Source organism: Callorhinchus milii, unplaced genomic scaffold (genome assembly GCF_018977255.1).
Source record: "Callorhinchus milii isolate IMCB2004 unplaced genomic scaffold, IMCB_Cmil_1.0 Scaffold16, whole genome shotgun sequence".
NCBI lineage: Eukaryota > Metazoa > Chordata > Chondrichthyes > Chimaeriformes > Callorhinchidae > Callorhinchus > Callorhinchus milii.
The window spans coordinates 4,778,706-4,790,972 of NW_024704757.1; the positions used below are offsets into that span (position 1 = coordinate 4,778,706).

A 12,267-nucleotide genomic window follows, 5' to 3' on the forward strand; every position below is an offset into this window, starting at 1 on the left:
CGACCAGCTCTGTGTTGTTCCGACCCTGCTAACCCAACTATCCTCTTGTGAACAACGGACTGACTTGTGTTACATGAGAATCCTGATCATGGGATCCAGCAGCTTTGCACACAAGAGAAGTCTCACTTTACATGGGTTCCTCTACAGTATGTGGTTTGACAACTCCGCCCACCCGCAACCCTCGCTGGAGCTCAGAAGCAATGTGAGTTTCTTTTTTATCAAACGCCTGCACCTGCACTCCCCCGATCAAGCTGAAAACATTTGAGACAGACCAGCGAGACGGGCCTTTTTCTCTCTCTCTCTCTCTCTCTTTCTTCTTACTCCGAACTGCGACAAAATATGAATCGCAGGGCAAGCAGCTGAACAACAGACCGGGCAAAAGATCACTGAAGATGAGCGTGCAAGGTAAGAAGACTGCAATTCGTAGCTTGAGTATCAGCCACTGATGTGGATAGCGTTGAAGTTGAACTAACACAAACAATTGTGGATTTCTTCTGAAACACAACAACTTTCCAATTTTCTTCACTTCTGCAAACGTCCCCATAAAAAAACCGTGTACGCTGTAGATTGCTGGAGGTGCTGAGCTGCTGCTTGAAGCGGAATTGATGGCTTCACTTCAGAGGCAGATGAGAAAGCCAGATAAGCTTTACACATCTCAAGAGGAACGGTAATGCTAAAGGCACAGGCTGGGCTTTATCGGACATTTTTTTGGTGTTATGAACTATTAATTGATGGTCATGAAATCCCACAGTTTTACCATTGAGAGCCCCTGCGCAAGGTTTATTTCGGTGGGCCCATGTTTTCTATGTAAGAGAATCAGGGAAAGAATTAGTAACCGATCTCGTGAGATTGAAAGTTTCTGAACAAACAAGTTTGTTCTAATGTGTCAGGGGGTGGGGGGAGGGGGTCTCAAAACTTTAATATTACTGTATTTTATTATTGTGTAAATAGCAGGTTTTGCAAAGCATCTGAGCTTCATATTCGTAAAATTTTCAAGAGTGCCAAAATACTTGCTTTTAGCAACGCTAGAACTTTTAATCATAATTTGTTTTGTGTGTCTGTGTGTGTGTCTGTGTATGTGTGTGTGTGTGTGCGTGAGAACTGGGAAATCCAGTAATTGGTGGGAGAGAAGCTTACCATTAGAAATGCTTGGCAACGTTGCAAAGTGCTTCACGGGATTTCACTGTAAAGTGTATTTTGTGGGCGAAATGTGGCAGCCAGTTTGTGCGCAGCAGCATCTCACAAACAGCCGTGAAGCGAGTGACCAATTTTATCTGGGGGATTGTCGGCCAGGACACCGGGAGGGAGAGAGAAACTCCTGTCTCTTTTCTAATAGCACCACTGGATCTTTAACGCCTGGACAGACGCAGATGTGACCTCGGTTGAATGTCTCATCCGAAAGACAATGCAGGGCTCCCCCCCAGTGCTTCACTGGAATGTCAGTTGGCCCTCGGCTGTGAACTCAAATTCTCCTTGTGGGGCTTGAACCCCCCAACTTTCTAGCTCACAAGCAAAAGTGCAACCAACTGAATGAGGGCTGGTGCCTGACATAGAGCATTTTCTGGCATCTGTTCCCAAGTCAGTTTTCGCTGTGGGATTGGTGCAATAAATATACATCTGTGGGATTCGTTAAAGCCAATTAATCATCGTAAAGTGATTTTAAGCTCTGGAGACCAGCATTAAAATTTCAACTGAAATAAGAGCAAACTCTTCTCTTGTCTACGTTGCAGTAATCGTTGTCTAACTAGGTCGTCTTATTTTAATATTTATTTGTTGGCGGTTAGGGTTAGCATTAGGGTTAGGGTAATAAGTCATCCGGCAATCCGTTTATCGATGGATCCATTTGCAAGAGTAACAGTTTGGGTTCAATTGTTTCAGTGCAGATTAAGCGCTGCGAAGATACTGACTGATTGACTGACTGGATTTATTTACAATGAGACGGTTTCGCTTTCCGGATCAATTGCAAAGCGTTTGGTCTCAGTCGATGCACAGTTTTGCTGCTGCTCCATTGACCACCTCCCAACGGCAGCAAGTGGACTGACTCCAGGAGTCTCCTTGACTGCGGCTCACTGTCCCCCAGCTCATCGCCTTCAAGGACCTTGTCCCCATCTTCAAATGCCTCCACCTTTCCGACCACCTTCATAACCCTCCTAAAAATCTGATTGTGTCAACAGTTAACGTACGTGCCTTCCCCCCGCGCTCTTCCCACTCTTGCTCAGTGATCCACCAACTTCACTGTAAAGCGCTTCGAGATGTTATCCTATATGAAAGGTGCCATGTCAGTACAAATCGCTGTTGACGCTATTGCACTGTTTGAGCAAATGGAAAACTAATAGGGCCGTGGGTTGTGGTGAAGGCTGTTCAATGGCATTCATTCCTTTGATAAGACTTGCATTGGGGGTTGAAAAATATGGCGTGCAATGTGGTTTTTATCACAACATACTGCCCGATATTCACCCAGTTGGACATATTTAGGGGGGGAAAAATGGATTTAGAGCAAGCTGAGTGTTTGAAGGTGCAATATAGCTACTTATGTTTTATCCATGATTAATTTTTCGCGTGAGTAAATCTGCTTGTGCATTAAAAGATACTTCTTCAACAGTGAATTTGGTCAACTCACTTCAACATCTCCCACCCCCACCCACCCACTCCATTTCCCACCCTTCTCGGATTACCACTCCATCTGTGTAAAATGCTTCAAGTTGTTACCCCATGTGAAGGGTGCTATCTAAGTGTAAATTGTAGTTGCAAATGTTGAGTATTATTTTAAAGAAATGTACACTTGCTTGGAGTTGCAGTTAAAGTGCACCTTTATTTGGGTTTTTATACCTCTGGTCCACTTTATCTCGCAACGGTTTACGACCGTAACTTTGCACACTGTTGCCCTGAATGAGAGATTAAGGCTAACAGTAAACTGAAATCGCCCCTGAACATCAAAACATTGAACAGTAATTCCTGTTAAGTGTAACGACTGTATGTTTGTGGACAAACACGGCAACCAGTTTGCACACAGCCCAGTCCCATAAACCAGCCAGGAGGTGAATGGTTTATTTAGTTTGGAGGATTGTTGGCCAGGACACCAGGAGAAACTTATTTTCAAATAGGCTGGTGAGGTTTCTTCCACATTGCGGGCGAGTCTGGTTTAATGCCTTGTTCTGAAGGCCAATGGACCATTTTCCCCAACACTGCGCTGGAAAGTCAACTTCGACTGTGAGCTCAGTGGCCCAGTCATGTTGACCACTTTCAATCACTTGGTGGTAAAAGTATGACCAACTGACTGGCAACTAAATTTCTCCCCCAAATTCAGTTTGCCCCAAAAATACACAATCACTGCACTTCTCAGTAAATCCTATGAAGCGCTTTGAGATGTCTCGATGACATGATAACTTGTACGTTTCTGAATTTTGGATGACATCTGTTGTGAAGCAGGATTGGGAGGTTGGTGAGCGCGGAAGCGAGAAACGTTTATTAATTTATTATGTTCTTAAGAAGAAACGGAACAAAATAAGTTTATGTTGTGCATTTGCTTTGAGCGCAGAGATACTCTCAAAGATTAAGCAGCTTCCTGTGTGTCAGGTGTAACCCATCAGGGAATCCACTACTGGATAAATGTCTTTTTGTAATTCCGTTGATAAACAAGCACAGATGGAACGAGTTCACTTGTACAAAGCAGGCTCAGGAAGAAGGAGGTTCGAACTCTTGTCTTTATTTGCGTGAATATTAGATCTTATTATATTCCCTTGACTGAAATGTTGACCCAGAACTAAGGAGTGCGCTAATGTTTCTGCAGCAAAATAACTAAACAATACATAATTTATCTTGTTACTCAGTAAACAGATTGAGATGGTTTGCAAACATGTTTTCAATCAATATTGGGTGAAGAACAAATAAATCGTTTGTCTTTTTTTGGAAAATATATAGTATTTATAATTTATAAATTATAATTTATAATAATAATAATCCTTACATTTGAGACAGAGTCTCTCATGTCAGGAAGACGTCCCAAAGCGCTTCACAGGATACGCTGTAAAGTGGAATGGCTCCGGCCTGCTTCACGTCCCCCGCGTTGCTCGCCCCACTTGCTCGCCCCACCATTGACGGGTGGGCCTTCAGCCTCTCTGCCCACACCCTCTGGAACTCCATCCCACAGTCTTTCCGTCTCGTTCCCTCCCTTGCTTCCTTCAAGATCTGTCTCAAGACCCTCCTCTTCGACCGTGCCTTCAGACACCCTCTTACCCCTACCCTCCCCACCCTCCTACCCCTACCCTCCCCACCCACCACCCCTTCCTGATCCCACCCACCAGCTCAGGTGTGGATCCCTGACTGTCCAGCACCTTGGGATGTCCTCCTGTCATGAAAGGCGCTTTACAAATGTAATGTGTTGCTTTTGTTTTGTGGGTGAGCGCAAACACAACAGCCATTTTGCACACAGCAATGTCCCACTAATAGTCACCAATTTTATTTGGGGGTTGTTGACAATGCAACCCTCCCCTCCTCACAGCACTGCAGGACAGTGTCAGCCCGTGTAAATATAGCCTCTGAGTTCATAGTCCCAAAGTGGAGCTTGAATCTACAACCTTCTGACTCAGATGTGAGAGTGTTACCAGCAAAAGCCAGACACCCAATGCAATTCGAAGCCACGAGTGAAGTGAATGTGCTCTCTCTCGGGAGTAGCTTTGGTGAGTTGGCCTTCTGCCATTTCCTCTTCTTCCTCAGGATTAATTTCTTCTCTGCTTATTAAGCAGTGGAAACCTGGCGAGGTTGTTCTTCAGGAGAGGATGCAGTGGTGCCCCATGTCCGTGGGTGAGGGGCATGGTGCAATTATCATCCAACACATTGTGTGATGTTTCCTGATGTGACCTTATCAAGTTTGATTGTAGCAGAAGATATTACAAGTTTACTGTAAGTAATGTAAAGAAAGACATGTAGGCGTAGACACCATTTGCCCTGTGAGAAGAGGTAATGGAGGGTTGATGCCAGTCCTCGTGGCTGTTCCAATTACAGTCCCACTCCAACTAGGAAGTGCTGGGTAGGACACGGCCAAATCCAGTGGGAATTGAGACGTGTCTGTGTTTGCTATCGTTAGATGACGTAAAGTGTTGAGCATAAAGTCAGTGTTTTATTCACCAAAACACCTATATCCGTCACCAAACATAATACTTTGTTTAAACACATAGGAAAAACAATAAGTTTGTCTTTAACTGCACAAATGAATATTTCTCCTTCATCCTCTTTATTGTTCCCTCCCTCCCTCCCTCCCTCCCTGCTTCCTTCCTTTTCTCTTTCCTTTTCTTTCCTTAAGACTATTTGGACCAAGTAATAATAATAATCCTTGCATTTGATATAATGCCTTATCACGCCGTTTGAGACGGAAAATGCTTCATAGAGTTCACTGTAAAGTGAACTGGCTGTATATTTTGCGTTAAACATGGGAAATCACATCTGAAATAGTAACCTCACATTTGCTTTCAAATCCTGAGTTTACCTACTGCACGTTCCTGGGACAATCAGATCTTATTTCAGGTTTCCAGGGGCCTCTGTTTTTTTCCCCCCCATCTTATCTCAGATAAAAGTATCAGCTGGTTCTCCGCAATCAGCAACACAATGTGAAACTCCTGCTAAGATTATCCTTTCAAAGCATCGTTTGGAAAACAATTTTTGTTTTAACGTTCACAGGATCCACAGAAAGCCTAGTCTGGCACCCAGCAACCTATTAATTTTGCAGAATGCCTCTATAGTTTGCATTGGGCTATAGTTAGGGATTCAGTCTGGTTCTCTTCACTGAGGTTGATGTCCATCTCACTCCGAAGATGGGGCTAAATCATGACATTCTTGACAGCCTCAAAGAGTGACTCCTGCTGGCAATCAGAAGTGGGTCCCACCAACCAGTGGGGCCTCAGGTTGCGATGGAGAGGAATTAAAAGACACAGTCTGTATCCACTGTATCCATCTCAACGTCTCAATGACATGATAAGACGCTATATCAAATGCAAGGATTATTATTATTAATAATTCCCGCTAGTCTTGGAAGGATTTCCTATTTGTGACTAAGATGTGCAATTGCTGTATGTTTCGCCCACAAAACGCACAGTCAATTCACTTGACAGTATATTCTGTGAAGCGCTTTGAGACATCTCGATGACGTGATAAGGCGCTACATCAAATGCAAGGATTATTATTAATAATAATTCTTGCAAAACACCTTATGACTTTTGTTGAGACTTGCTTCAAAAGGTTTACTGTAAGGGGTAGCAACTGTGTATTTATCGGCAAATATGGAGTCAATTTGCACAAATAGCCGTGAATGTAGCTCATCTGGATTCTTGACATTCTGCTTTGCACCAGATTTTAGCCCAGGAAATTCTTAATCACAGTAAGGCTGTCTCACCAGAATAGGGCTGGGTGAGCTCGACATTGCTATAACACCTGTGTCCCTGTTCAGGTGGACAGCGTTGCAAAAAGAGGGAGTTTCTCCTGGTGTCGTGGCTAACCATCTACCCGATAAAATCAGGGCAAAACGTTGGGCAAGTTTCCTTACTCCACACGCCTTTGTTTACCTAGCAGTAAGTAGAACCCGGTTGTTAGTCGATTGGCGAATCACTTTTCTGGGGGTAATAATTCCTTCAAAATAAATAAAAGTAATTTGGTCACTCAATCCACTACTGTTTGTGGGGACACTGCTGTGCGTGACTGGCTGCCGCGTTTCGCCCACAAAATATCCAGTCAATTCTGTGAAGCGCTTTGAGACGTCTCAAAGACGTGATGAGGCGCTATATCAAATGCAAGGATTTAAGGATTATAACACGGTCACTTACATCATGGCTGTTTGTGGGATTTTGTTGTATGGAAATTGTCCGCCAGGCTCTGCACTTGACAGCAATTACCTGCGCAACATTTTCAACGGTTCAGATGTTATATCGAATACCAGCATTATCCTTGCATAGTTAAGATTAATCAGAACCGCTGTGATACTGTAATACGCCTTCAGTCCTGTGAATCAGCGAGAGAAAAACCTTTCCTATTTCTGTGACCGAAAGATTAAAACTTTTTATATTGCTGGGAAATGAGACATTGCAGTCAGTGATCACTCATGCACTCGGCACAGCACAAATCAGGTGCAGCTGCTTCTCAGTTGCATCTCAACCACATTCTCAGAGGCATGCTTCCCACTGCCCCTGTCACACTCTCGCCTGGCTTTTCTCTCTATCTCTCTCTCTCTTCCTGTGTGCGTTGAATGGTACTTGCTCTCAGACCTTGGGTTGCACCACAGACTGGAGGCTCTTAATAATAATAATCCTTGCATTTTGATATAGCGCCTTATCACGTCTTGAAGACGTCTTGATGTGTTTCACTGAATATACTGTGAAGTGAATTGACTGTATATTTTGTGGGCGAAACATGCGCACAGCAGTGTCCCCCACAAACAGTGGACAAATAACAACAACAACAACAACCAAACTGAAATTATAGACAACCGAAAAATGAAGTGAAGCCATTGAGCTGCAGTGAGTTGATGTTAGATTGGGGCCCGAGTTGAGATTTGCACTCACCCTCTGACAAATACTGGTAATAATCACATCATTCCCCAAAGCAGCTGCACACAACAACAACAACAACAACAACAAAATTACATTTGTTTAGTGTCCTTAGGCGCTGGACAATCAGTGTTTCGGACCCGAGCTGGGGGGCTGGTGAGTCGGGATCGATGGAGGGTGGAGGGCAGGGCAGGGGGGCTGGAAAAGAGGGTGACACAAGCATTCAATGGTCTAACAAAAAGTTGTTTCAATTTACAGTTGGCTGCGACCACCTTTCTTTCCTGAAAACCTGTTCAAGTCATTAATTGGCAAAAATATAAATATTTCTTGGGGGTCCCTGCGAGCGTTCACCTCTCTTCGTGCATTTGTGTCTGTTTTACTGGAAATCCCCCAAATAAACAAACAAAAAACACAAATAAGAGATTCTTACACCTCAAAGCTGTTATCGGCACATCTGGCCGAGGTGCAAGTGAGCAGAACCGTTCAGAACAATAAGTGTCCCTCCCTCCTCCTCCTCCCCCTCCGAATTTCAGCGACGTTCATGCCATTTCATGACTATCAACGATTTACAGCGCCTTTCGCGCCCAGAGGACGTCTCAGAGCGCTTCACATAACTGGCTGAGCTATGGAAGTTGAGGGCTGTTTGGCTGCTTGTCTGTGGGCAGTTCCAGTGTCCTGGTCTCTACCACCTTTTTCCGGACCGAATGCAAGGGTTGTGAAGAAGGGTTTCAGAAGTCACTCGAAGTTATTACCTCCCCAGTTATATATAACCCAGCTGAAAAAGAGAAGTGAAGAGACCTCCTCCTCGACCCCCTCTAATCTGGTTTCCGCCTGCCCACAGCACAGAAACGGTGCTTGTAAAGGTCACAAACGATGTCCTCTCTCTCTCTCTCTCTCCCTCTCTCTGCCTCCTCGCCCTCCTGGATCTCTTCGCCGTGTTCAACACAGTCGACCATGCCATCCTCATCCCCTGCCTCTTGTCCCTCATCCACCTTAGTGGGACCGCACTAGCCTGGTTCGAGTCTTACCTCCCTCTCCGACCTATTTACCTTCCAACCCCACAACCCGCTGCCTCCGCTCGACTGGCTCCAGCCTCCTGCATGTCCCTCGTGCCCTCTGTTCCACTATTGGCGGCTGGACTTTCAGTCACTACGCCTCAAAACCCTGGAACACTCTTCCTCAATCCCCATCCTTCCCCATCTTTGGGTCGTGCCTGACGACCTTCTTCTTCGACCGTGCCTACGGTCACCTCCACCCTTTCCCAGGCTCGGCTTCGTGCTCCGCCACTGACAAGCGCGCTGGGATGCTACCCTGCACGAGGGGCGCTGTATAAGTACAAATCGTTGTTGTTGTAACAGTGTGACTGAGGGACATGAGTGGGCTCATTCCCTTGAGTTGTGGCTCCACCAAAGTAAAGCTACAGAGAGCAGAGATTCTTATCAGCCCGATAACCCGCTCAGGCCTAGACAAGTTGACTATTTTTGGTGTGTAGTGTAGAGTGACATGTGAATTACCTTCCAAATAGCGTAGGCTTCTGCTGAAAGATAGAGCACAGGCCAATGCAGCCATTCTCCCCCACCCCTCCTCTCCTCCCTCACCCAACTTGGCGCAGTTGAGTTGCAAGAGGCTCGTCACTCGAACTCTTAACTCAGCGCTGACAAGAGAATGGCAACGGAGGGGAGAGAAAGGGGAGAGGAGAAGGAAGGAAGTTTGGCTGCCGTGGCAAAGGCCCCCGACGGTCGGGCAGGTGAAAGTGACCCGTCCTTTCATGGTTGCCAGTCTCAGACGAGGGGAAAGGTGGGTGGAGAGGCGACAAAACAAAGCAACAGAAAAGGTTAAAATGTCAGATGGCTCAGCCCGTCTCTGAAGAAAAAGAGAAAATCTCTTGTGATCTTACATGCTGTAAGCTGTGTGGTGGTTTTTGTGGTTTTGCTATTAACAGAATATACAGCCAGAGCATGTGGCAGGCAGCTTCCGTTCTGACACAGAGAGATAAGAGCTAGCCATAATCCATGCAAACCAGGTGTGAGTACAGACTGCTCTGACTAGTTTGGTTTCGGCTTCTCCACCCTCCTTATCCAGCCACGTACACTTGTTCCATCCTGGGCACTTGGCTTGCTTTGTTTTTCTACAGAAACACACAGTCACCACACTTCATAGAATCCTAGAATTATACAGCCCATCATGTCTGTGCCGACTCTTTGAAAAGAGCTATCCAATTCAATCCCGCTCTCCCCACAGCCCTGCAAACTTGTCCTCCCCAAATAATTATCTACTTCTCTCTTAAAAGTTGTTATCGAATCGGCTTCTACCAGCCTTTCAGGCAATGCATTCCAGATCCCAACAACTTGGCAGTAAATCCTGTGAAGCACTTTGAGACATATCCCCAATGTGAGAGGCCCAGCATCAAATGCAAGTCATATTATTATTATAAGGCAAAAATGATCATAAATCACATCGATATAATAATAATCCTTGCATTTGATCAAGCCAATTGGGCACAGCAGTGTCCCACGAGCAGTCGTGGATTACCAGGAGTATTGCATTTTCCTTGATTAAAATTAAATTATCTGCAATAAAACCTGACTTGCTTTGTCACAAGTCATTTATCACGTTGTCATATGCCCCCACATTATCGCTGCAGCTCTGAACAGTTAAAGTCCCTTGATCTGCTGTTACAATTCTGTGCCACTATATAAACAACGCACTAAAAAACACCTTCCAATTCATACAGCAACTTTCACGTCTGGAAGACATCTCAAACTGCTTCACAGGATTTGTGTATTTAATTGTGTAATTTAAAGGTGAATGTAGTAGCTAATTTGCACACAGCAACGTCCTGACAAACAGCCATGAAGTGAATGGGCCGGTTTTATCTGGGAGATTTGGGGATCTTAACAATTTTTCTTAACCCTCCCCCCCAGAGGGTAATTAACGAATCAAATAGGGTTGCCAGGAAGGGTGATCGAGGCCAGGACACTGTGACTCTTTAAGAAACAGCTTGACATTGTGATTTAAAGTCGGTAGGGTGTGTGTGCTGGGAAATTGAGATCAAATGCGCTAAAGGGCCAAACCAGTTCTTGTGATTTTCTAATTGCTAGCCCAGACACAAAAATGAGGGAAGTGGGATTAAAAGTGTTTTTTTTTGGTCAGCCGGGTGTCTGACACATGCAGACACCCATCACCGTGCTTAAGAGTATCCAAACCAAACTGAGAGTTAGATGCATCCCACCTGCATGGAAATCTCAGTTTGGTTTGGATACTCTTAAGCAACGGTGATCCAGAGATGGATTGTTGGCAATGGAATGTGCACTCTCTCTCTCCCTGGAGGGACACATCCTGCTTACTTAATTCTAGAAAGTATTAGGCGCAGGTTGGCAAGAGCCAAGGCTTGGGGATTAAAAGATATTGATAGAATGGGCTCCATGTTGGGCCAGTCCAGTTGCTGTTTGCGGAGACTGAATTGATGGAGTTCAAGGCCATTAGATTCCTTGGAGGGTTATAATAATAATAATAATGATAATAATAATAATCCTTGCATTTTGATATAGCACCTTATCACGTCTTAGAGACATCTTAAAGCGCTTCACAGAATATATTGTAAAGTGAATTGACTGTATATTTTGTGGGCGAAATGCGGCAGCCAATTGCACACAGCAGCGTCCCACAAACAGTTGTGTATTGAAGTGACCAATTTATTATTTTTTTTGAAGGAATTATTATCCCCCAAAAGTGATCTGCCAATCGACTAACAACCGGGTTCCTACTTACTGCTAACAGAGGTTTGTGGAGTATGAAACTTGCCCAACCAGCTGGGAATCAAACCCAGGACTCTCGCTTGCGAGGCGAGTGCTCTAACCCCTGAGCTACAGGATTCCAGGAGTTGGGTGAATGAGTTGCTTGGAATTGCATAAACGTGGCATTTGGCAGCATCTCCCTTGTCCTCACCCTTGTCTTCAAATCCTCCACGCCTCTGCACCCCCTCGACCTCTCTGACCTCTCTCCTCACAACAGTGCCCGTTGCCTTCGTTCCACCGGGTCTGGCTTCCTCCTTGTCCCCCGAGTCCTCCGCTCCACCATCGGCGGCTGTGCCTTCAGCCACTACGCCCCGTGGCTCTGGAACTCCCTTCCTCCCTCCATCCCTCCCTTCGCCTTGCCCCCTCTCTTCCCACTTTCAGGTCTCGGCTGAAGACCTTTCTTTTCAACCCTGTGTTTGGTCACCTTCCTGCCCCCCCCTCACCCCCCCTCCGCGGCTCAACCACAGGATCCATTACCGTGAAGCGCTCCGAGACGCTGCCCAGCGTGGAGGGCGTTATGTAAATCCAAGTTGCTGTTGTTGTTATCTCAGGCCACGGCTGGCATGTAATGACTGGAATGTCTGCGGCTGAATCCAAGCAACTCCTTAAATCCGAGTTCTCGTCTGGAGATCCGTCAGCATTGTGCACTTGCACAATGTAAAAGGTTTCAATTATTGCTGACCTTTCACTCCAGACAGTTTTGTCTCTGGTTGATAGTTCAGATTTGCTTGTTGTACAGTATTTAGGTGGATTAACTTGGTCACCAATCCTGACTAGCACGGATACCAGGGATTCCAATCAATGCCAGCAGTAAAAAGAGAGTAGTGGCTGCTGAATGCTATAATCTGTGACTTGCCATGTTGCATTACTGTAAGTGCCAGGTCTGCTCGGTTGGTAGCGCTCTCTCCTCCATGTCAGAAGCAATGTTGCCAGCT

At 45.5% G+C, this 12,267-nt stretch overlaps 1 protein-coding gene across 1 annotated transcript in view; it reads left to right on the forward strand.

Moving 5' to 3' along the window:
• The first annotated feature begins 227 nt into the window (after nt 1-227).
• card11 (caspase recruitment domain family, member 11) overlaps nt 228-12,267 on the forward strand; it is a 66,820-nt gene continuing 54,780 nt past the window's right edge. Inside the window, exon 1 of the mRNA XM_042341117.1 lies at nt 228-405. Within this exon, the coding sequence (XP_042197051.1) occupies nt 393-405 (13 nt within the window). The 5' untranslated portion in view covers nt 228-392. The remainder of the gene's footprint in view (nt 406-12,267) is intronic.